The sequence below is a fragment of the Phyllostomus discolor genome, chromosome 8 (assembly GCF_004126475.2).
Source record: "Phyllostomus discolor isolate MPI-MPIP mPhyDis1 chromosome 8, mPhyDis1.pri.v3, whole genome shotgun sequence".
Taxonomy (NCBI): domain Eukaryota; kingdom Metazoa; phylum Chordata; class Mammalia; order Chiroptera; family Phyllostomidae; genus Phyllostomus; species Phyllostomus discolor.
Genome location: NC_040910.2, coordinates 63,973,887 through 63,999,135, shown reverse-complemented (window position 1 = coordinate 63,999,135; position 25,249 = coordinate 63,973,887). Strand labels below are relative to the sequence as shown.

Sequence of the window (25,249 nt, the reverse complement as noted above, 5' to 3'; positions counted from 1 at the left end):
AATTTCAATAATCTGAAGAACATGACAGGATGTGTATCAAATATTAAAAAATTATAAATGAATGTTACAGTAAGTTACCAGCTCATAGTCTTATGATCTATAACTTGTTCTAAGTGAAATAAAAAAGAATCCACATGCTTTCCTGTAACTGACTGCTTTGTTCTCTTTGAATTCTCCATGCCATAGATTGGCAGTGAGTCTAAATTAAAGAGAAGACTTCTGATGGCCCTACCTTTAATTAGCTAAGCAATTCTGTTCTGCTTTCTGAATGAGTTACCATTACCAAGTGCTTGCCATGTGTTTGAGACTAAACTATTTATGTGGCTTATCTATCTCATTTAATCCTTAGGGACCTCTCCCTCCACCCCCCACACTAAAAGGTAGGTAATGTTACTTATGACTCTCAGCTTACTGCCTCGTCTGTAACACTGGGATGAGTAGCTTGTTCAAAGTCAAAACCAGGATGCAGAACTGGATCCACAACCAGGGTCGGCGTGACTCAAACACAAGTTCTTCACGACCACATCTTTCTCCATGCAACACCTCCTGCTTTCTAAGAAGGCTATGAGGATGAAATGAGCCACATAAAAAAACTTTTTGGAAAAAGCACAATGTTTGAATGCTTATATGACAATGTTAACACCACAAAATAGGTATAAAATGCTTTATGTTCTATTGGGGCAACCATTTACTTCACAAAAGTATTCAGTAAGGATTGTTTTTCCTCAGTGGCAATGTCTCCTCTTTCATTGATTTTATTCATTTTAGTCTTTTTTTCCTAGTCAGTTCCTTCCTTTTCTTTCCTTTGGGTTTGCTTTCTCTTCTTTTTCCAGTTTCCTGAGGTAAAAGATTAGAATATTGATCTGAAATCTCTTCTGGTATTTTTTAAGACTATTTTTTAGACTACTTTAGATTCACAACAAAATCGAGAGGGTGATACAAAAATTTCCCACACACTCTCTACACATCCACAGCCTTCCCTGTTGTCAACGTCCCTGACACTAGTTACAATCAGTGAACCTACAGTGACACATCATAATCACACTAAGTCCATGCTGTACCTTAGGGTTCACACTTGGTGTTGTACATTCTGTGAATTTGGACAAACGTATAATGACATCATCCCAGTATTATAATATCACACAGAATATCTTGCTGCCCTAAAAATCCTCTATGCTCCATTCCTCTCTCCACCCCAATTCTTAGCAACCAATGATAATTTTACTGCCTCCATAGTTTTGCCTTTTTCTGACTATCATACAGCTGAAATCATACAATATGCAGCCTTTTTAGATTGGCTTCTTTCACTTACTAATATACATTTAAGGTTCCTCCATATCTTTTCATGGCTTGATGGCTCATTTCTTTTTAGTGCTGAATAACATCCCACTGTCTGGAGGGACTAAAGTTTCTTCATTCACCTACTGTAGGACATCTTGGTTGCTTCCAGTTTGGGGCAACTATGAGGAAAGCTGCCGTAAACATCCATGTGCAGGTTTTTGTGTGGACATAAGTTTGAAATAAATTGAAATAAATACCAAGGAGCCCTAACCAGTATGGCTTAGTTGGCTGGACATTATACAGCAAAGCAAAAGGTCACTGGTTCGATTCCTAATCAGGGCACACACCCGGGTTTTGGGCCAGATCCCTGGTTGGGGGCGTGAGAGAGGCAATCAATCAATGTTTCTTTCACACATCTTAAGAAAGAATAAAAAGACATTAGGGACAAGTATTTCCTCTAAAAACAGTAATGTACCCTAATGAGTCTTCCTGTAACCCATGTTTCCTTGGGCAAGTCACTCACTAACCTGAAGCTCCATTTCATCACCTGTACACAGGTCTCACAAAACAGGTCTGTCACAAGGATCAGATGAGACTACACGTGTCAAAGTGCTTTGTAAACAGTAGAGTTTTATACAAATATAAAGTTATGCACCTTCAAAGCTATCACTCCAATTAAACAAAACAGCTTTTACAAATTTTTAACAATGTATAAATACACTAACAAAATAATCTGTTGATTAAGACTCCAGGGAAGTTTAAGTATACCCACAAGAGAATTTACATATTCTATAACAGTTTCTAGACTGTTACATATATTGCTTTTTAAGAAATATTAATACAAATGCATGATTCATAATATCCCTACTACAGCAAGAAGAAAAAGATTTATAAAATAAAATGTCTTTTAGACATTTATTATGCCACATATTTAAATGATTATTCTTACCATGACATAAGAATAATACTCTTTTGGTGGTAAAAGACAGATTTCATTAGGCCAAATACCACTGAAGCTCTTCCAGGAAGTTCCAAGTAAAGTCTGACTACCCTTCCTCAAAAATGAACAGAACGGCCTAGAACAATCTCTAGGCATCCCTTACACACAAACTGTGAAGATTCATTTATATGAATTGGGACAAAAATACATGACTTGTTACAAATAAAAATAAATAAAATTTTACAAACTAGTTCACACCACTGACTCAAATTTGGTTTTAATCTGCCTATGAATGCCTAGGATAAGAAATTTCACCATGAGTATATATTAAGTTGTAAAATTAATAATTATTTCTAACTTATACGTAAGCCAAAGCACTCACCCTTACCATGGAAACAAAACTTACTTCTGAAGATAATCTACAGAAATAATATATAAACACATAAGAGTTTTGAAATGAGATTAAGAACATCCTTCTACGTTCTACGGATCAAAATGCAAAGGTCTTCATTCCATATGTACATGAACATAAACACTTTCACCAAGTGCAATACATGGACATTACATGACTGTGCGCGCACATGCACACCGTGAACCCACCTCTGATAATGCTTCTAGCAGCATATTTTCAAGCCCCCGATGCTAGAAATAAAAACCTAATATGAAAACCATGTTTTGTTTTTTTTTAAGTAAATTTTAAAATGAACAAACAAACCCAACACTCCTCTCTGCAACATGTACTGAGTTCTAAAATGTTCAGAGTCAAGAATCTCTTCATTTCTCCCAATGTAACAGAACACATAGGCTTTCTCTCTCCTCAGGAGGTCTGATCATCTCCAGTGTTCTGCAAAAGAGTAAGAACTCCTTAATAAAAAAACAAAGCTATTTTACTTAACATACCAGACTTCAAAGCACTAGGAAAATATTCTGTATTTGTATGCAGAGCTAGCTATTATATTAACTTACATTCAATAGCCCAATTAGGTTAAAAATTTGTAACATAATTACAAATATGTTAGAGAAGCAAATCAATAGATCCACCCAAATGTCCAGCAAGCCAGTCTCATTTTAGCAAAGTATCACCAGGTGCCATGTAAGCCTACTAATCCTATACATGTTGTGTTAGGCTCACCTGTATGCAACGGCCACCCCACTTCAGAAACACTGGAAATCCCAAGGGAAAAACCCCACTGAAGCACACACTTGACAACTAGCACAAGGTGGACCACAGCAAAGATATACTGGGACTGCGCAAAAACCCTCGGGAGGAGAATCATGTCCCTACAAGAATATTCGTTTTCCCTACTTCTTTATACAAGAGAAACTGAACAGTAGAATGAAAAGAACAATGGCTTTCAAGAGAGGAGAGCCGAATTAAGCCCTAGTTTTATACCACTTATTAGCTGTATATACTTGAGTAGGAACTTCATCTCTCAGGGCTTTAGTTCTCTAAACACAGTCCTGGGACCAGCTGCATCAGTACCCACTGGGGATATGCAAATTATGAGACCCCCTCCCAGATTCACTGAATAAGGAAGCTGGAAGGTGTGACCCAATGATCTGTGTTTTAGCCTCTAGGTGATCCTGATACACGCTCAGGTCTGAGCACCACTGTCCAGCACGACACTGCTTGCCTAACCTACCACATGCAAACCAAGATGCCATCATTTTTCCCAAGAGATTTAACAAATACTGCTTATCCCACTGAAAACCCTGATTTAAATACTCGTATTAAGGAACTATAATAAGACCTGTATGTTCTAAAAAAAAAAATCTAAGTACTTTAAAACAATCCTTAATCTTATGTTGCTTCTACTTGTTCTTACTATACAAACCCTAAAACCATACAACAGCAGTCTTCAAAACTTTTGGAGCCACTACAATTAATGAAAAGCTACTGAACTTAAGATACTTTAAAAAAAATAAGTTGTTATCAATGACAGTTTATCTCTGGTTTTAAAATATTTTCAGGACACTGACAATACATTTCTAGAATGTCCTAAAGCCTCCCAAAAGCAATCAAAGCATCTTTATCATCATGATCTCATACTTAAATAGGTGCCTTAAAAAACTTTAAGCATTTCATAAAAATGAAACTCTACAGAAGTTAGAAATCACTGCATTAGTCACGACCACATCAAACTCACACCTCCCATCCAGAAAACACTTACTTGTCTTAAGAACTGCTTTCCCAGATATGATGTGGCCATGCTGGTCAGATTCTTCCTGCTGCCCACTTTGCACCTGATGTAGCCATACAGGTTGGCACCTTGTAAAACCACACCCATGGTAACCACTGCCTGGGGAAGAGAAAAATAATCAATGGATGGTTACTGGCCTAAATTTGATTAACCTTTCTCTATGCCATGAGTGAGACAAGGCAGAGCATCATAGGAAAAAGAAAAGGAAGTTCTACAATGGGGGTATTGCTCCAATAAGACTGCTTCACTTGCCAGAGCAGATTGACCCAACATATGCTCTGCACAAGGCACTACATCAGCCACCTAGCAGATACTTATTAAACACATATGCTGTATGAAGGCACCAGGCCAACCCCGGGAATGCAGTGGGGGTGCCATTCTGTCTCCATTTTCCAAGGGCCCGTGTATAAAGATATAAAAAAAGTAAATGAGACTGAGAAGAGGCTCAAATGTTAATTACTCCTTAAAGAACTACTTACATAAGAATGGTCAAGAAATAGATCAAATTCAGTAAGCTAAGCGCATGCAGAGGTGAATCTCTGCTCTACTCTAACTGTGTGTCTCAGCTGGCTCCCAGGAGAGCAAATCAGTGCCTCTGGGTCGCCATCAGCAGGTGTGTCTGTCTTCTGAGAGAGGGGGGCAGATGGGGTGAAGGGGCTCGAGTACTAGGAGGAAGTGCACTTTGGCAGCCTTGCTGTTTCCTGGTGGCTACCTCAGGGATCCTACAAATGAACCCACTAAGATCATTCAGGACTGAGAATAAAAAACTCAAGCCTACTCTTAAACATTAAGAAAATAAAGTTAATTAGGGCAAGGTAAGGAGATTGCATGATTAAATATTCTAGAATGAGCTGGCAAAGTTTTCATGTAAAGCAGGGCTGTCAAATTCATTTTTCCCAGAGGGCCACATCAGCCTGGCAGTTGCCTTCAAAGGGCCCAATGTAATTTCATGTCCTTAACAGTTAAGGAGTAGTTACATTTATACAGTCCTAAGATTACATCCAGCCCGTTGGGCTGATGTGGCCCCACTGAAAATGAGTTTGACACCACTATTGTAAAGGGCCAGGCCACTAACATTTTGTGGGTCATAAAATCTCTGTTGCAACCGCTCAGCTCTGCCATTCAAGCCCCAAAGCAGCCAGAGACAACATGCTGTTCCAAAGGAAAGTTACAAAAACCTGAATGGGGCTGAATCTGGCCTACAGGCCATAATTTGCCAACATGTTCTTGAAAAAAACCAAGTCACCAATTTGTCTGCTAGTGAAAGGATTACCTAGGGAACATTTACACCTTTAAAAAGTGAGATAGCTGAAAAGAACTTCTTTTTCCAATCCAGGCTTACTGTCCTTAATGGGCTGTACAGGTGATTTTAAGGAGATGAGAGGACTTAAATGTTTCAATTAAGGAATAGGTTCAAATCTTTAGTAAAGGAAGTATGTAGAGTTGTACTTTCTGTTTTAAATGTATGTTTCACAGAAATAAACACATTAGAATTATATAAGGTTGCTAGTTACCTAAATAAACTTAAAACTATTTTTATTGAATAAAAATTGTTTTATTGAAATAGATTTCCTTCCACTTCCCATGGTTCTCAAATTGGGACACTCCTGGTAAGTGTCACCAACACGCCAGGGCCCCTGAGTGCACAGACTGAGTATGAGAAGCACCGAGGCATCAATGTTATCCAATGGCAATGGGCCTGAAAATGTATTTTTAAGTTAAAACAAGCAGAATTCTGGTTTACAATGGTGTAGTAAAGCCAGATAACAAGATCTCCCTCCCTCTAAGATATAAATAGCAAACAAACTTTTTTAAAGGCAAAAAAGCTGGTACCAATAAATATAAAAAAGGGCTGGCTGTCAGAGAAAGGGCCAGCGTGGTGTTGCTCTATATAGCTCCTAACTGTCCAAAGAAGCTTGAAGAAAAAGTTTTACTAGTAATCAGCACCCCTAAAAACTCAGAGGCAAAAGGCCAGAGGAAACAGATAACCCTAAGAAGAAAACGCAGAAACAGATATGAAAGCAGCAGCCCCTTCCAACCCAACTGAGGCAGGAAGATCCCAGCAACTTGACATTTGATGACCCCTTGTTTGGGGGGTAGGGGAGAGGAGGACAAGGAGGAGAGGAAGCACAGAAGGACCACCAGTCATCAAGTGGAAGACCTTAAGGGAACAAAAAGTGGGAGAGACTCATGAAGAGCCTGGGTGAGGCCGCCTTCCAACCCCGAGGTCTTAACATGAGCCCAGACTCCTTTTTTTCATCGCCTTCGCCAGCTCGGGTTTAGGGAAGTGGGACACTGCTAAAGAAAGACTGGACTTTTTAGTCTGATGTAGTCCCATCTGTTCATTTTTCCCTTTGTTTCCATTGCCCTGCGAGACATATCGGCAAAAATAATGCTCCCACAAACATCTGAGATTTTAACTACCTATGTTTTCTTGTAGGATCTTTATAGCTTGGTGACTTACACTTAGATCTCATCCATTTTGAGTTTATTTTTGTGTGTGGTATAAGTTGGTGGTCTAGTTTCATTTTTCTGCATATATTTGTCCAATTTTCCTAATACCATGTATTGAAAAGACACCAATTCGAAAGAATATATGCACTTTGTTCATAGCAGCATTATTTACAATAACCAAAATCTGAAAACAGCCCAAGTGCCCATCAGTAGATGAGTAGATAAAAAAGGTCTGGTGTATTTACACAATGGAATACTACACAGCCATAAAAAAAGAAATCTTTACTGTTTGCCACAGCATGGATGGACTGGGAGAGTGTTATGTGAAGTGAAATAAGCCAGTCAGAGAAAGACGAGTACCATATGATCTCACTTATATGTAGAATCTGATGAACAAAATTAAATGACAAACAAAACAGAAACAGAGGTGTAGACACATGGAACAGACTGACAACTGTCAGAGGGGATGGGTGGGGGGGTGAACTGTATGAAAGAAGGTGAAGGGATTAGAGAAAAAAACATATATGATGACCCATGGAGAGAGACGACAGTGTGGTGATAGCCAGAGGGAAAGGGGAGCTGGGATGGGAGAGGGAGGGCAAAGGGGAGCAAAACGGGGACATCGGCAAGAGAGCCAACAGTAAAAATAAAGGAGGAAAAAATAAAAGAAAGACTGGGCTGCCTCTCCCAGATGGATGCTAAGGCTCCGGGGCCTCATAAAGGGTCTAAAGCAGAAGAGACCCAGAACAGAACACACACCCAACCAGGAAACAAGAACTCCACTTCATAAAAAGAGGCAAAACCCAAGCAAGCCAGCTCAGGCAGCCAGAGGCCTGGCTCTGTTCTCTTCCTCATGCTCGTGCCTCAGGCTCTTGAAGTCTAGCTCACTGCGGAGCTCAGATACCTCCGATACAGGGGACGGCAGTCAGGGGAAATCACCCACACTAAACCAGCATAAAGAGAAGGTCCGGGCAGAGCTGCCTACAAGCTGGAGCAAAATGGAGAGGGACAAAGGGAAAGGTGTCTCTGCAATACTATAGCAAATAAGTGAAAATAAAGATCATAGTGTGCAAGAGATAGGTTAAGAATCTATTCTGAAAGAAATACAGTCCATCAAAATAAAAAGTATTCCTGGAAATACTTCGACCTATGCAAGAATCTGAAAGTAAGAACTCAGAGAGAATGAAGGTAAGATAACACAACAGGAGAAGATAATGAGGCTGGCAGAGCTAAGGACATACAGAAAGAAGCCTTTGCCAACCCAAAGTAGCCCGTTACTCTCTCCCTTGCACACTCCACTCTTACCTTGTATCATTATCAAAGAGCCTCTCCTCTCTTACTTACTGGGTGTCCACATTACCCTCCCAGAGAACATAAGGCCTGCCAGAGCAGTTTCCTTGTTTATCCATCTGCTGACAATATATCCAGTGCCAAGAACAGGTCTGGCATATAGAAGACTCATAAAAATATTTGCTGAGTGAATAAAGAGAAGAAAACTGAGAGCTCAAAGCAATTACAGATGGTAGATGAGAACAGACAAAAATGATCCAACAGAGATAACCAGTACCTCAGAATCAGAGAAACCAAAAAATAGAACATAAATAAATGTAAAGACTTAACAGAAGACAATTTTCCTGATTCAAAGCAAAGTCTGCACTTGCATGTTAGAGGAGCACACAGTTTCCAGAAAAATCAATCTAGAAAGAAACACAAAGGCATTCTGGTTGATATTTTAAAACTTTAAGAATAATAAAAAAATTCTTTGTCCAGGGAGAAAAATGATTCACTCACTTACATGGAGGTTAAGTAAGCCTGGACTCAGATTCCTCTGCAAAATTTGATAGAAGAAAATAACGAAATAATGTCTTCTAAATGACAAAAGAAGCTGTGACCCAAGAATATTCACCGAGCCATGTTGTCATTCAAGAATAAAGTCAACAGGCTCATATTCTTAAACATGACAGAGCCAAAGGAAAATAACACTTATAAGTTTTTTGAAAAAAATCACCCAGCAATGAAATGTAGCTAACCATTCAGGAGGTAAAAGGAAAAGCTCCAATAAAGATTCCATCAATGTATTTTAAAATACTATAATCAAAGACTGAACAAACAGTCCAAAATATAGTTCAAAAGGTAATTCTTACAAACCTTAACAGCAAAAATAAAGCGAACAAAAAAAACTCAGACAATAGAAAGGGAAGAAACAAAAGAGAGAGCCTAAGAGTATTTCACTTCCTTTCTAAACAGTCTGTTAAGTCAATAAGCAGGTTTAAGTGTATTGCTTAAAATAACTAAAATAAAACTACACAATCAAACTTTGAGGAGTCAAAAGTTTTACACAGATTTTCGACTGCACAGGAGGTCAGCACCCCTAACTCCCATGTTGTTCAAGGGCCAACTGTATGATCAACAAAAATACAGAGGTGGAAGCAGGGAGGAAAGGTAGGAGAAACCATGAGTGTTAACCTGACCATCCCCATACCACAGCCAGAAATCAGATATGAGGCACACTTTCTAATTCATGAAAGACTGTATGATACAAACATGTAATTAAGATCAATATTAGAAAAACTGAAAGTAGACAATAAACCTTCCAAATTGCAAAAAAAGATTTATGTATATGTACATACAAAGAAAAAGAGAACCTATACAGCAAAATAGAGATAAGAAAAGAAGAAAAACACATCAGTAAGGCCAAAATATATCTGCTATTAACAATTGAGACAAACTTTACTAAAAGAATAAGACTCACGGTCTGGGGCAAGTAACAGATTACATTTTCCAAAAATGGTAGCAACAATATCTCTTGGTCCACATGCTCTTCTAGAAGCTCTTTAACACCTACCTCCACCTCCCACCAATCAAGGTGCAAAGCCCAATTCCCAACCCCTTGAACATCAATAGGTGGCAAAGTGGTGCTGTGCCAACTTCTGAGCCTAGGCTGTTGTTATGGGCTGAATCGTGTCCCCTAAAGTGCATATGTTAAAGTACTAACCCCAGGATTCCCGAATGTGATTACATTTAAAGATGGGTCTTGAAAGAGGTAATTAAAATAAGATGAGGCCACCAGAGTGGGCCCTAATCCATACGCCTGATGTCCGTATAAGTAGAGGAAAAGAGGACACAGACATATGCACAGAGGGAAGACCATGTGAGGATGCAGGGAGAAGATGGCCATCCAGGCTTAAGAATCAGAGAAACTGTGAGAGACCATAAAATGACTGTTGATGTTTTAAGCCACTAAGTTTTGACAAGATTTGCTATATAAGTAATAGACAGCCAGAACAGGTTACCAAGCAATATTTTCAAAAAGACCACTCTGTTAGTTCCAAATTAAGCTAAAAATGTTTGTTCGGAGTTTACTGAACATCTCGTCCAACAAGACAATGTGATAAATACAGTCATCTCTCTACAAGGTGGGTTCAATTAAAATTATGCTGAGCACCTGGAAAACTGGTGAAGCGAGGTCTTTAACACAGCTCTGCTCAACAATACTTAAAAAGCAGACTGGGAAATCAAACTTGGGAAATACATGATCAGGCTGCCTATTCAACATAGGTCCCGAAAGTTGGCCTAGATGGCTGCTTGCTGTGATTAGCCCTCGGGCACCTTAATGGATTACTCCCTATAGCTCTGCCCTGATACTCACCAACCACTTCACTCTGAAGGAGAAGAGAGCACTAAAGGCGAATATCACCCAAAGCACAGGGCAGGCAACAAGCCCTAACCAGAAGATTCTCGACTCAGCCTCTGAAACAGCTTTATTCTCTTGAGAGGATGCCTGTAAAAGAACATGAATTTAATAACCAATGTTTTGTGATATCAGTATGAAGTTTTACACTTTTAATGAAAAACATCTTACCCTCAAATTCAAATAAATTAACACAGACATCCTAAGTCCTAAGTCAGAAACTCCCCCTCCCCCCCCCAAAAAAAAAACAGTTAGTAGATCTAACACTACTATAATTTTAGGAACTGGTTTTAATATACTTTGTTTCAAATCAAGAATTTGTCATCTCAGGGCAGAGCAGAGTTTAAGGTGGTCTGATATGCTTCTATTCTATCCTTGTGTTTATACTCTTCATTCATAGGGAAGCTTTAAATGATACTTTCTCAGGGGAAATTCAAGGAAATCAAGGCTATAGTCCTCCTAAAAGGTCAAGTCACAGTCCAGAAAAAAATGGAATTAAGCCATTCTGGACAATGACCAGAGTATCTTATCAAAACCCAACATTTAGAAGAGTGGTGAGTTGTTTATTAGGCAGATTTGACAATACAAAGGACCACGGGTTCACTAAGCATACTGCTGCTTTGTGAGAAATGCCTGTCAGGGTGCTTCCAAGCAGGAGGCAAGCAATTTCTCTGTTATTATCTAAGAATTTTGTCCTCTGCCACCCACACTGATTTCCACAGGGAAACAAAGCTCAGTATCGATAAGCAGGCCAACCCAAAACAGACCAGAGCCCCCCTAGAGCCCCTGAAGGTCCAACTTAAAGAACAGACTGCTCCGATCACTTCAGATTTTCTGTCCAGCTGCAGTCCTTCCATTTGTTTCCTGCCCACAATGGAAAAGGACCATGGGAGTAGGGACAGAGCAAGCTATGAGAAGCAGTTATTCCAGGCCAGGCAACATAAAGCTGAGGGCATCAGAAAGAGACCCTTTATCAGAGAGCAGCCCCAAACAGAAAGCTCAGCACACAGTGTTAAGTCCACCCTCGAAGGATTCTTCCTATACACACACTGTTTCTGGTCTGAACTGGTCAGAAAAATATAAATAGATTTAGAGGGCCATCTGGTTTAGTGTGGACATGTCAAATGTTTGGGATAGTACTTTCAATCTTAAATACTTCACCCATAAATATTCTAATGTAATCTACAACTAATTTATTGAATGGCACTCAAAGCAGGAGGAGAGAGGAGCATACCTTCCTGGACTCGAACACCCAGTGACTTTTTCCATCTTCATCAATATGATTCCACCAACGCAGGCCAACCATTAGTCGACCTGTGACATTCTGGTAAAGATTAATATACATACGCTTTAAAAACATTATTTACAGATCTACCATAAGGTCATACCTCAGTGTCACCTTTCATAAACAAAATAGTGCCTGTTTTACCTCCGTAATACTCAGTTTTATACCATGACACACCAGGCCTGGGTAAAAGATGAAACAAAATGGCAATGGGAGGACCAGCAGGGTGGGAGGGTGGGGGTGACAGCATAAACACCTTCACCAACATTACCCTCCCCTTCCCCTCCTGAGCTCCTGTCCTTTCTCCCGTTCCCTAACGTGTTCCTAAGCTCCTTGCTCATTAGCCACTCTGACCTATTTTTCCTATATATCCTAACTGTAGCTACATGTATTTTGTAACTGTATATCTCTAAAAATGGTTGTTATGGGCTGAATGTTTATGCTCCCCACAATTCTGTATGTTGAAACATACAGAACCCCCCAACATGTGGTGTTAGGGGGTGATAAGGATTAGATGGGGTCATGAGGGTGGAGCCCTCATGGATAGGATTAGTTGGGAGTAAAAAGGAGAAAACTGTATTTGAACAATGATTAAAATTTAAAAAAATAAAAAAAATAAAAATAAATAAAAAAAAATGTTCTTCAGATAAAAAAAAAAAAGAATCAAGGGAGAGCTTTCGACTGAGAAAGACAATGGTTACAGGTACTAGCCTTCACTCAGTACCTCAAAGGTACCAAGTTCTCTTCCCTAGTAACATAACAAATTACTCTGATAGCATTCCTAATGTTTATTTACTCAACAAATATTTACTGAGTGTGTAATAATATGGTGATAGCAGGTACATTTCCTGTCCTTGTGGAGATTTAAGTGCTGTGGGGAAGAGAGACAGTCAACCAATGTGTGTATGTTCCATTACTGAACATCCTAAGTACTGTGAGGGAGAAGGGTGGGCTTCACAAGTCTAACAGGGAAAAATGACCTAGTCACTGTATCTGAGGAATCAACACTGGGAATGAAATGTAAAGGATAAGTAGGAATCAGTAATGCAAGAAATTTTTAATCAGTGGCATCCACTAATAGAGTTCAGGGGTTCTGTGAACTTGGATGGAGAAAAACTGTATCTTTATTTTCACTAACTTCTGGCTAAAATACAGTTTATCTTTCAATTATGAATGTAGACAATTAACCATGGTAGAATTAACAGTACCTGAGGTATTATCACAATAAAACCACAGATACTTTTCACATTATACTATACTTATTGCAGATATCACAAAATATTAAGTTCATCATTGCTTTCAGAGTAATTAGGCCTAATACTAGGTCTTACTATTTAGTACATAAATAAAGTACATACCATTAAATCAGAAAATGTGCCATTTTAATGTTTTCATTATAGTTCAATATAAGTGACTTCCTTTGACTTCCATAGTGATATTTAATCTTAATGTGTTTTCTTTTCTGTATTTAAAAACGCTATTCATAGCTTCATAAGACTACCAAAGAAACCCATGGCACAGAAACAGATCAGGAATCACTGTGTTGAGGTAATGTGTGAATGAGAACAATCCACCAGGTGGATAAGCAGGCGTGGAAGCCCTTAGGAAGAAAGTAAAATCTATGGGTTCATGAGACTTGGTGATTAACTTGATATGGGGTATGAAGAAGGCAACTCATATATTTTTGGCTTGCTAGCATAAAAAGAAAAAATAAAAGTTGATCCAAGGCCCTATGAAAGGGAACCCTGGTGGAAGAGCTGCATTTTGGGCCTGGAAGACAAGAAGCAATATTTCACACATGTTGAATTTGAGGTGCCTCCAAGAAAGCCAAATAAAATTGTCAAGAAGACAGGGACTTCTGGACAAGATGGAGGCATAAGTGGATGCACCGTACCTCCACACACAACCAAGATAGGGACAACAACAATTTAGAAACAGAATAACATCCAGAAATGACAGAAAATTGATCTGAACGGAAGTCGGACAACCAAGAAGTTGAATTAGACCCGCGCATCCAGGCCAGTAGGAGGGGCGGAGACGAGCAGCCAGGCGCAGGTTGCAGCGTGAAGAGCAGAGAGCAGTGGGTCCAGGCGCATAAGGCATCCAGAGCACACAAGACCGCAGCAGGTGGACCCTGAGTGTGCAGGCGGCAGCTGGCAGACCCCAGCCCAGGGGTGGCAACCAGCAACCAGCAGACCCAGTGAGGAGGCAATTGTAAAGCAAGGCAGTGCTCACAGCCCAGAATCACAGCGCTGGGAAACAGAGCCTCAGGACACTGATTGAGGACACTTGTGGGAGTTGAGGAGCACGGAGAGACACCCAGCCTCACAGGGGAGGTCCTTGGAGGGTCCCACGGCGTGCACAAGCCCAACCACAGGGGAATTGGCACCAGAGGGGCCCAGTTTGCTTGGGGGAAGCAGCAGAGGGGACTGAGGTCCCACGGAGAACAGAGCAACCACCATTGTTCCCTCTTGACCCCACCCCCACATACAACATCACAACCTAGCAACTGGGGTGCCCAGCCCTGGTGAACACCTAGGGCTCCACCCCTCATCCATAACAGGCGAGACCAGACCAAAAAAAAAAAAGAGAGAGAGAGAGATGGCTCAAACAGAAGACCAAATGAAAGCCCCAGATCCCATCACTTTAAGTGACCAAGAGATGGCCAACCTATCAGATGCACAGTTCAAAACACTGGTGATCAGGATGCTCACAGAATTGGTTGATTTTGGTTGCAAATTAGATGAACAAATGCAGACTACGATAAGAGAAATGAAGGAAAATGCACAGGGAACCAATAGTGATGGGAAGGAAACTGGGACTCAAATCAATGGAGTGGACCAGAAGGAAGAAAGAAACAACCAAACAGGAAAGAATGAAGAAATAAGAATTCAAAAAAACGAGGAGAAGCTTAGGAACCTCCAGGACATCTTTAAACATTCTAACATCCGAATTATAAGGGTACCAGAAGGGGAAGAGGAAAAGCAACAGATTGAACATGTATTTGAACAAATAATAAAGGAGAACTTACCCACTCTGGCAAAGGAAATAGACTTCCAGGAAATCCAGAAAGCTCAGAGAGCCCCAAAGAAGTTGGACCCAAGAAGGAACACACCAACGCACATCATAATTACATTAGCCAAGGTAAAAATGAAGGAGAGAATCCCAGAAGCAGCAAGAGATGAGGAGACAGTAACCTACAAAGGCGTTCCCATCAGACTGTCAGCTGATTTCTCAAAAGAGAACTTATAGGCAAGAAGGGGCTGCAAAGAAGGATTCCAAGTCATGAAAGACAAGGACCTACCTACATCCAAGATTGCTCTATCCAGCAAAGCTTTCATTTAGAATAGAAGGGCAGATAAAGTGCTTCTCAGATAAGGTCAAGTTAAAGGAGTTCATCATCACCAAGCCTCTATTTTATGAAATGCTAAAGGGACTTATCTAAGAAAAGAAGATAAAAAAAGCATGTATAGTAAAATGACAGCAAACTCACAATTATTAACAACCACACCTAAAACAAAATCAAAAGAAACTAAGCAAACAACTAGAACAGGAGCAGAACCACAGAAATGGAGATCACGTGGAGGGTTAGCAACAGGGGAGTGGGAGGAGGAGAGAATAGGAAAAGGTACAGAGAATAAGTAGCATAGATGATAGGTAGAAAATAGACAGGAGGAGGGCAAGAATAGTATGGGAAATGCAGAAGCTAAAGAACTTATGACACATGGACATGAACTAAAGGACGGGGAATGTGGGTGGGAGAGGGTGTACAGGATGGAGGGGAGTGAAGGGGGAAAATGGGACAACTGTAATGGCATAATCAATAAAATATATATATATTTTTAAAAAGACAGATGGATAGGTCTGGAATAGCAAAGACAAACCTGGGCTGGAGATACAGATCTGGGAGTCAACCTGGCTTAGAAATACGCATCTGAAATCAGAAGCATAGATGACAGTACTTAGGAAAAGAATAGAGGAGAAAAGGAGGAGCCTTAAAGACTGTAATTCATTTGGTAGAAGTGCTAACATTTACAGGATAAGTAAAAGAGAAGAGCTGGCAAACACCAAGACCAGCCAGAGGTCTATTTTATTGGCATTTCAAGTAACAGGTCTTAGAATGTTTCTTCCTCCATTTTACCATTTTCCAATTCTTTACTTTCTACTTTTATCAATATTAATTTTCCTAATTTCTCTCAAGCTGATTGCTTTTGTTTTTAAAACTTCTGCACCTGCCCTGGCTGCTTGGCTTAGTTGGCTAGAGCGTTCTCCCATACAGCAAAAAGTTTCAGGTTCAGTCTCTGGTCAGGGCACATATCTAGGTTGTGGGTTCGATCCCCCATCAGGGCTTATATGGGAGACAACCAATCAATGTCTCTCTCTCTCGTTCCCCCTCCCTCTCTCTCTAAAATCAATAAATACATCCTCACATGAGGATTAAAAACAGTTTAATTTAAAAAATTCTGGACCTCTAATAATAAAAACTTGTCATCTATTTTTTCCTCTGAATTCAGCTTCATACACATTCCCAAAGTCTATGTGTTAGATGATCATTGTCATTAGGTATAAATAATCTATTATTTATACTTTTAAAATATCTTTAGGTATAATCTATTATTTATACTTTTTGTTTTCTTTTAAAGCCAAGATATTTAGCAAGTTGGCTCTTTTTAAAATTCCAGTTTTCACTATTATTTTTTATTAATTTCTAATTTTGTTGCACTGGGCTAGAAAATGTACCTGCTTTAGGCAATATATTTCAATTTTCTTTATAGTGACAATTAATTTGTACAAATGTTGCACAGGAACTGAACTCTTGCCAATTATCCTTGTACATAAAAAGTTTCAAATATTGCTATTAAATTGACCTTTTTACTTCATTCAGGTCCTTTAGACATTATTTGTTTTTTGTTGTTTTGATCAATCAGAGACAGGGGCTTGTTAGAACAGAACCCTATCATAATGTTCCCTCCATCTTCTTCTAGTGTCCCTAAGTTTTTAACTACACGTAGTTTGACATAATGTGATTTTGTGAATGAGCTGCACTGTGATTCATAAAATAACCTTTTCTGTTTCACTGAATGCTGTCTTACTCTCATTTCTATTTTGTCTAATGGCAATATTCTAATGACAAATTTCTTTTTGTTTGAACTGGTCTGATGTTATCTTTGCCTTTTACACTTTTTATAATGTCATGATTTTAGTTAGAATTTTTTGGTTGGACTTTGATTTTTGACGCAATCCGAAAATTCTTATCTTTAAGAAGAGATTTAATCAAATCACATCCACTGTTGTAACTAATTTGCTACCACTTCCATCAATCACCTTGTACTATGTCTTGTGATATTTAAGCTTCCTCGACATGTACTTTCTTTCATTCTCTTGCTTTATAAAGTATGTTTTCATTGCTCTTATCTTCTCCAATAAAATACATAACTTATTTTAAATTTTACTAATAGCTATCATTAAAATTTTAAAACCATTATTTAACATTTCTTACCCCATCAGAGTAAGGAATAAAACAATAGCAACATATGGCCATTAACATTTAAATTTAAAATTTTTAAAAATAATTTTATCTTTTTATTTTATTTTTTTTAAAGATTTTATTTATTTATTTTTAGAGAGGGAAGGGAAGGAGATAGAACAAGAGAAACATAAAGCGAGAGAAACATTCATGTGCAGTTGCCGGGGGTTATGGCCTGCAACCCAGGCATGTACCCTGGCTGGTAATCGAACCTGCGACACTTTGGTTAGCAGCCCACGCTCAATCCACTGAGCTACACCAGCCAGGGTTATTTATTTTATTTTTTAATGATTCTATCTCTTCTTTTGACAACTGTACTGAGATTTATATAATTGTGACACATCTATGTTCTAACTAGGTTTGGAACCCTGCCTACCCCCTTCCCAAGTTTATTTAACAATCTCCCCACCTTGACTTTTTAATTGTGCTCCACATAGCATTGGTTTGAATATCTGTAAATAATTTTGCCGCAGATAAAAAGGTGACATTTTTTAAGCCCTCATTAAAAAAAAACTGCTTATCAGAAAATATACTTTTGGGCCACATTTTTTAAAACCCTAAACCCAGAAGTATTTAATTTTAAGAACTTGGAAATTACCAGGAAGAACTGAGTAAAGGCCATGTTCTATGTGGCTAAACAGAAATTACATGAACAACAACAACAAAAAAAACATTCCTCAAGACAAAATTGTGACCAGGATACAGTAAACACCTTAGAGCATAAAGCAAAAGAAGAAATTCAAAGAAAACCAAGCCAAAGAAGACTGTAGAAAAGTAGAAAAGGAAAGCCTAGAGAAAACAGACTTTTATAATTTTTATTCTCAGCATTTTGTGACCTATGGAAACCAGCTGCCAGCAAACCAATCACTTCTGATATCTGTAAGAATCAAAAGATCTGAAACAGCTGCGTTGGTGGATGTGAACACATTTGTAACATCTTACTGGTCTTTGAATCAATATACAGGTCTCTGAAATTCAAAAATTAGCTCTTGCTTTTTTTTTTCTTTGATTTTTTTCCCCTACCATTTTGCTATGAAAATTTCAAAACACATAGATAAGTCTAGTTTTGCAGTGAACACAGAGGGTCCATAGTTAATATTTTGAAAGTTACTACATCATATATCCATTCATCCATGTACCCATCCATCCCTCTACTTACCACCTTTGAGTTTGAAACCGCTTCTTACACTCCTCTCTATCCTCTACAACAGGGTTTCTCAACTTCAGCACTGCTGACATTGTGGGCTACATAATTCTTTGTTGTGGGGAGCTGCCCAATCTGTGCATCTTAATATGTTTAGAAGCATCCCTAGCCTCTACCCACTAGATGTTTCAAATAGCACACTTCCCCCACGTCAGTCGTTGTAACCAAAAATGTCTTCAGACATTGACATGTGTCCAGGGTGCAAAACTGGCCCCAGTTAAGAAATACTGCCCTACAGCCTTCACAAATGATGGGTACTCCTGAAGTATTAGTGAACAAACTACCCTGGGGTCTTTCTAGAAATCATATATGGCACAGCTGGAGGTGACCCTGAAGCAAAACCTAAGAACTGGATTAGACACTATATGCAGGTAAAGCAGCTGCGGTCCTATTTATTTAATTTTAAGGCTGATGTAGGTTGACATAAGGCGCACACAAGTGAGTAGAATAACCTACATGTGATCTGATATACCTGGCACTTTAACAAGAAGATAATTTAATGCAAATCCAAAATGCTAAGTTTCAGGGGTTTCTTTTTACTGTTATATGCCATTCAATCTCATCATATTAAATGGTTTCAAATAAAAATAATCAAACCTACCTTGACTGCCCAAAAGTCACATGACAACAACAAGATAATTGTCACCATACAGGCAATAAAGCTGCTGCTCAACAATTCACAGAGAAGATAGACTACAATTGCACTGACTCGAAAGAATAAATGGAAAAATGATGCCACTGGATGTCTGAAAACCAAAACATAAAAAAAGAAATGCAATTACACTTAGGTACTGCAGATGTTGATGTAAAATCTTTAGCCATAGCATAACCATGCAGTTTGGTCAAAATAAAAGAGATGCTGTAAGGAAGAAGCAAACCACGTACTTTTCTTTTTTAGTAATCCCATTATTTGACCAAGCTCTGCTGTCACAGTCAATACACTATGTAAACATGACGTTAATACCTCATTGAATATAAACTTTCACAAAATATATAAGAGAAACTTAACCAAGCTTGGAGAAATATGGTAACCATACTCTCAGGATTATATCCTATTTTCCTATGTCCAAAATCATGACAAAAAAATTTCTAGGTCCCTCAGAAACCACTTCAGGCCTTAGACAAAATAACCATCAGGAAGAGTTGTTGTTGTTTTTTAACAGCTCTACTGAGATATAATGCATATACCATACAATTCACCTATTTGTTTTATGTATTCACCGACTGTACAACCATCACTACAATCCACTTCAGAACTCTTTCATTACCCCAAAGGGAACCCGTACCCACTGGCAGTCCCTCCCCATTTATCCCAGCCCCATCCCTTCTCTACCCCTAGGCAACCATAAATGTACCTTCTGTCTCTATAGATTTGCCTACTCTGGACATTTCATATAAATGAAATTGTACAATATGTGGTTTTTGTGACTGGCATCTCTTGTTTTCAAGGTTTAGGTAGAACTTGATTTCATTAAGTGAATTTCTTTAGAGAGAACTAAATTTGAAATAGAAATATTTGCCTTGATATTTTCATGTCAGTTTATACAAAAGATGTAATTTTGAAATTTGTGCAATAAATCAAAATGTCATAATGCATCTACAGAAGCCATCTAAAGAAATGGTGCATTCTTAGCGCACAGTAGCTAGAATGAGCACACTAATGTTTACTTAATTGGATTTGCAGATTTGAAAACTCAGTGTTGAGTAAAATTCCATATGCCACTCATTCCCAAAGAAAATCTGAAATGCCATTTTTGCCTCAGATCTAAGATCACACTAGTGATATACAACATTCACAAGTACATCACAACCAGTCTTCCCTGAATCAGCTGGCACCAGTCTACAAGCATAACGGCACTGGACATAAACACCACTCTTAGAAATTATCTTCATACCTGATTTTGGATTTTCTGGGTCTAGCAGCTGCTTCCTCTTCTGCATCAAACAGTGCAACATCTTCAGTGTCATCATTACTATCCTAATAAGAAAATGAAATAGCCATGAAGCAAAATGAATTCAGTATGCGCATGCTGACTGCATGCAAGGCAGCATGCTAGTCAGAATGGAGAACAAGATTAAGATATGGTCAAAGCCAACTGGAATTCACAACCTAGGAAAAGCGCAGTTCCTTCACCCATCCAAATCATCTGGCAAAACCCCCACATGATAATCCAAGTATCTGCTGTCTCCATCCCTACCCAAGCTATTGAGCCCTGTGAGAAAACCACCAGTGTATAGAGGATGCTCCTGCAAAGTTAGAGACCACTGAGGCTATGGGGGATAAACTCAGTATTTTTGGCTCTTTCCAAGAATCATCTGACTTGCATTATTTCCCTGACCCGTTCTCACAACTCTCTCTTTTTCCTCCAAAAGCAAAATCATCTATTTGTTGCTCAGAATCACTTCTTTTCCTGCCTCCTTAGGGGCTTGTTCCATCAATTTTATTTACACTTTCTTATACCTTCAAAGGTTTCTACTGGGTCTAATTAGCATATAAAATTCTTCAGGGGTCCCTTGTAGCAGGGGTCCCTTGTAGCAGGGGTCCCCTGTAGCAGGGGTCCCCAACCACCAGGCGTTGGACCAGTAACAGTCTGTTAGGAACAGGGCCGCAAGCAGAGCAAATCCCGCCCACCCCCCTTCTCTGAAACCAGTCCCTAAAGGTTTGGGGTCTGTGGCTTTATAGCATGAAAAAAATTTTAAGAAACCCTAACCTGAATCTCTCCTTCTATCTTCTACTTTCTTTTCTTTTTTTAAAGGTTTTATTTATTTGTTTTTAGACAGAGGGGGAGGGAGAGAGGGAAACATCAATGTGTGCTTGCCTCTAGAGCACCCCCTACTGGGGACCTGGCCCACAACCCAGACATGTGCCCCGACTGGGAATGGAACCAACAACCCTTTGGTTCACAGGCTGGCACTCAATCCACTGAGCCACACCAGCCAGGGCTATCTTCTTACCTTCCTTCCTACAGTGTTCCTTCCTTTCACAACTTTAGGCTCCTAAGAGCAGTTCACATTTCAACTCAATGTAATTGATTTTCAGCTTCAACCACAAGATATCTGCTGTTTATACCTTTACTGTGCCAGCCAGTCACCAGCCTCCCTGCTTCCATTTCTAGTCATATGCTCAGCTCTACTCCTGCCTCTCATTATCCACTGAGTAAACCTCCCAACATGGAAATAATACATTACCCTCTTTCCCAATTCTTCTATGGCGTCCCTACATGTACAGGATAAAACTTACTCCTTCACACACAGCATAGATCTCCTGATGTGATCCCCCTACTCACCTTCTGATACTCCTTCCCTGGACAGTACAGTGATAGTTACTGCATGTTCTGAAAACTTGATGCTCTCCCCTCCTCCTGCCTTTCATGTTTTCTCTACCCAGAAATCTCTTCCCTTCCCCACCCCCTACACAGCTCACCTTTAGGCAAACACCAAATCATCTTTTAAATTTCAACTCAAATACTGAATTAGCAGAGAAAGTTTCCCTGAAATCCCCAAGCATACCATTTCCCCTGTTACCACAGCACTTGAACAAACTGCCATTTGGACGTCCTTCCTGCAAGCCTACTCCTACCTCCATCCAGACGCTACGGGAGGAGCCCTCATGTCTAGCAAAGCGCCAGGCCAGGCAGTGTAGTGTTTGTTGAAGCATGAAGAACACAGAGGAGGCGATCCCCTGTAGTATGTGGCAGACTGGGAACAGTGCCAGGAGAAACATAAGTGCAAATAGGAGCACAGGAAAGAGGCTCTGGAGAAGCTTCCTGCAGGACAGTTTATCAGCTGGGCCTCGACAGAACAAGTAAGTCTCCTGCTCCTTCTAGTCCCTCGACTAGGTACACTTTCAAAGGTACAGAAGCGAGAATACACACAAATGTATAGGGAAAGACCAAGGAGCCCACAGGGTAAGTGAACGGTGGAAAAAGTAAGGTAGGAACTAAAGCTAGAAAGGTAAAATGAATTCAAACCTATGAGATTAGTGGTTCTCAACCTCGACTATAGACTATAATTACACAGCGTGCATTAAAAATAAGTAAAAATTTTAAAAACCTGATACCTGGGCCCCACCCCAAAGTTCAGATGGATGGTCTGGGCATCAGGATTTGTCAGAGCTCTCTAGGTGATGATAATGTGCAGCCAAGATTGAGATCTACTGTATGCTGCTCTTGATTGAAAGAGTGCCATCTCCATCCTGCAGCCAAGGTGATCTTTTCAGAGTAGGTCATGTCATTCCCCTGTTTAAAACCCACAGCACTTTGGCTGAAAAACAGACTCCTGTCCCTACATTCCAGATCTGGCCCCTACCCACCTCTACGAACTTTCTCAGGCCACCCAGTGCATTAAGGTGTGGTAGACCCAATCATGTGTCCTTCTCACATCACCCCAAGAAACCCGAGTTCTAATCCCTGGATCTTGTGAATATGTGCATTTACTTGGCAAAACAAATTTCGAGGAAGTGATTAAATTAAGGATATTGAGATGAAGGCCATCCAGGTGGCCCCAGTGATGTACTTAGAATGGTCCCGATAACAGAAACACAGGAGGGTCGGAGTCAGGAAAGGTGGTGAGACCATGAAAGCAGAGGCCACAAGAGTAAAATGGAAAAGTGGCCACTGTTTCTAACAGGGGACCTCAGTAACAGTAGTGTCTGGGCCATAGCAATCCTCCACCAAGGGAAAAAACACCAATGATAATCTAAATGGAAGTGCACTTTACAATATTTTTTTAAATAGGAAGAGAGTATTTAACTATTCATACTAGTCTCTGGTTGTCAAGTTGTGGACTGTAATTAAATCCATTACCGCCATCATTCAGGTTCAGTTTGGCAACGTAAACTTGAAAGCAAGGCCCAAGCGGAGGCTCCCATTACTACAGGATCACAACGCACCCAGAGAGGTCAGGCTGCCACCCCACACTCGCCTGTCCCCAGACAGCTGAGAAGACTGCAACCTCCCGCGAGGGCGTCTCAGCGGGCGGGCACAGAAACGAGCAGCGCTCCGCGCGAGTTGACAACGCGCTTTTCCACACCGGGATCTCTTGTCCCTCAGCACAACCTGGGTCACGATCCACCAGAGGCTTCGGGGCGCCCAGCCACGTCCCCCGGACAGAAGCCCTCGGCTCTCCCGCCCACCCCGTTCCTCCTCCAACTCCTGCCGCAAGCCAGGACGCCGACACAACGGCCCCGGGACGCTCCACTTGCGCCACACCACTTTCCAGGGCCAGCCCCTAGGGACCGCCACCCTTTCGACGCGCCAAACCCCCTCACCTGCGACAACATCACGACCCCACTCCAGTCCCACTTCCGGGCGCCACGTCAGACCAGGTGGAGCCAAAGTACACCCCAGCCCGATCCCACTTCCGCTTCTAGGCGCCTCGCGGGCGGAGCGTAAACGGGGACTGGGCGAGCGTGTGGGCGGGGCGCTCGGGTAAGACGAAGCGAGGGGGCGGAGCGACTCCTGGACGCGGGGACCCAGGGGTTGGCAGTGCTCGAAGTCTGGGTGCTAGTGGAGGGTAGCGTAGTGCGGGCTAGGGCGGGACGACAAAGTGGGCGGGGCGACCAGAGATCCAGACTAGCTGTGCGGTCCTGGTAGAGTGCTGATGGAAGACCGAGGGAAAACAAGCTGGGAAGAGATCCTTAGTCCCGCTGTTGGATTCAGAGTGAAAGCTTCGTGGCTTGTCGCGTGGAGCTGTTGTTGCTCCCTAAGAGCTGTCATTACCACCAGCATCGGTGTCCCTGAAGGCGGGGCTAGGGTGGATGGCTTTATTATTCCATGGTTGCATTTTGTTTGAACGTTTTACTGGACATGTTTTCCTGTACAGTATCCTATTTGTACCTTACATTTTAGAAACAACTGAAAAATGTTAATGTGGTCCTGAGAAGGGGTAAAAAGTTATTAAGAGGTACAAGGCAGGAGGATTGAGTAAATCATGAAAGGTGATACTATGGGAAGAAAATGAGACCGGGAGACTCGGAAACGGTAAGAAACAGAGTTTGAGAACTAGCTCTGGAGTTGAGCTTCTGGGTTTGAGTCCGCCCCACCTCCCTCCACAGGCTCTCATCCCCACATTCACCAATTATCTAATCTCCGTGTACATCTTTCCTCAGTTGTAAAGTGGGTCTGATAATAGTAGCCTACAGGGTAAGTACGTAGTAAACTGAAAATGGTATTCTTACTGCTGTTTTAAGTTTAGCTGCTGATGTTGTGATCTTGTGAGAGGATAGAATAGTGAGAAGCTAGGAAAATTCCTGGGCAAGAGGAACGGGGAAACAGACAAGAAAATGAAACAAGGCCAAACAGTTTGAGAAACTTACAGTCTCATGGTAAATTGCAAGACCTTATCTCCACTAAGGACAGTTGAGAGCTAATGGTTTATACCTCTCCTCCCTGACCAGAGAATACATAGCTTAAATCACTGGTCTGGGAACTTCCTTTGATACTTCTGGCAGCTGCAAGATACCACAGGTGTCCAGGAAAGAGAAGAATGTTAGGCAGGATAGATAGTAAACCAAAGCAGGGAGGGAAAATGAGACGTGTCTCACCCATTAATTCAGCAGTCCTGTTCTGAAAATCACAAGAGAAACACAAGATAAACAACTATCTTTTATTGAGCTTATTCACAGGGCTTAAGCCCTGTGAAGAAGAAGGAGAAAAACAAGACCAG

At 40.5% G+C, this 25,249-nt stretch overlaps 1 protein-coding gene across 5 annotated transcripts; it reads right to left on the bottom strand.

Moving 5' to 3' along the window:
* Positions 1-1,891: 1,891 nt before the first annotated feature.
* On the bottom strand, positions 1,892-23,996 carry LOC114515217 (Golgi apparatus membrane protein TVP23 homolog B). 5 transcript variants are annotated; one of them, XM_028534554.2, is made up of 7 exons: positions 23,853-23,996; positions 20,479-20,561; positions 19,185-19,329; positions 11,802-11,891; positions 10,526-10,657; positions 4,393-4,521; positions 1,892-3,065 (listed from the first exon to the last, which is right to left on the bottom strand). In XM_028534554.2, exons 1-7 carry the CDS (start codon positions 23,862-23,864, stop codon positions 3,039-3,041), a joined length of 618 nt encoding a protein of 205 aa, XP_028390355.1. In that variant the 5' UTR covers positions 23,865-23,996; the 3' UTR covers positions 1,892-3,038. The 5 variants fall into 5 exon arrangements, with proteins under 5 accessions (XP_028390355.1, XP_035888849.1, XP_035888851.1 ...); XM_036032956.1 differs by having other exon boundaries at positions 4,393-4,517; XM_036032958.1 differs by lacking the exon at positions 23,853-23,996 and adding an exon at positions 22,644-22,807.
* Between the last annotated feature and the right edge of the window lie 1,253 nt (positions 23,997-25,249).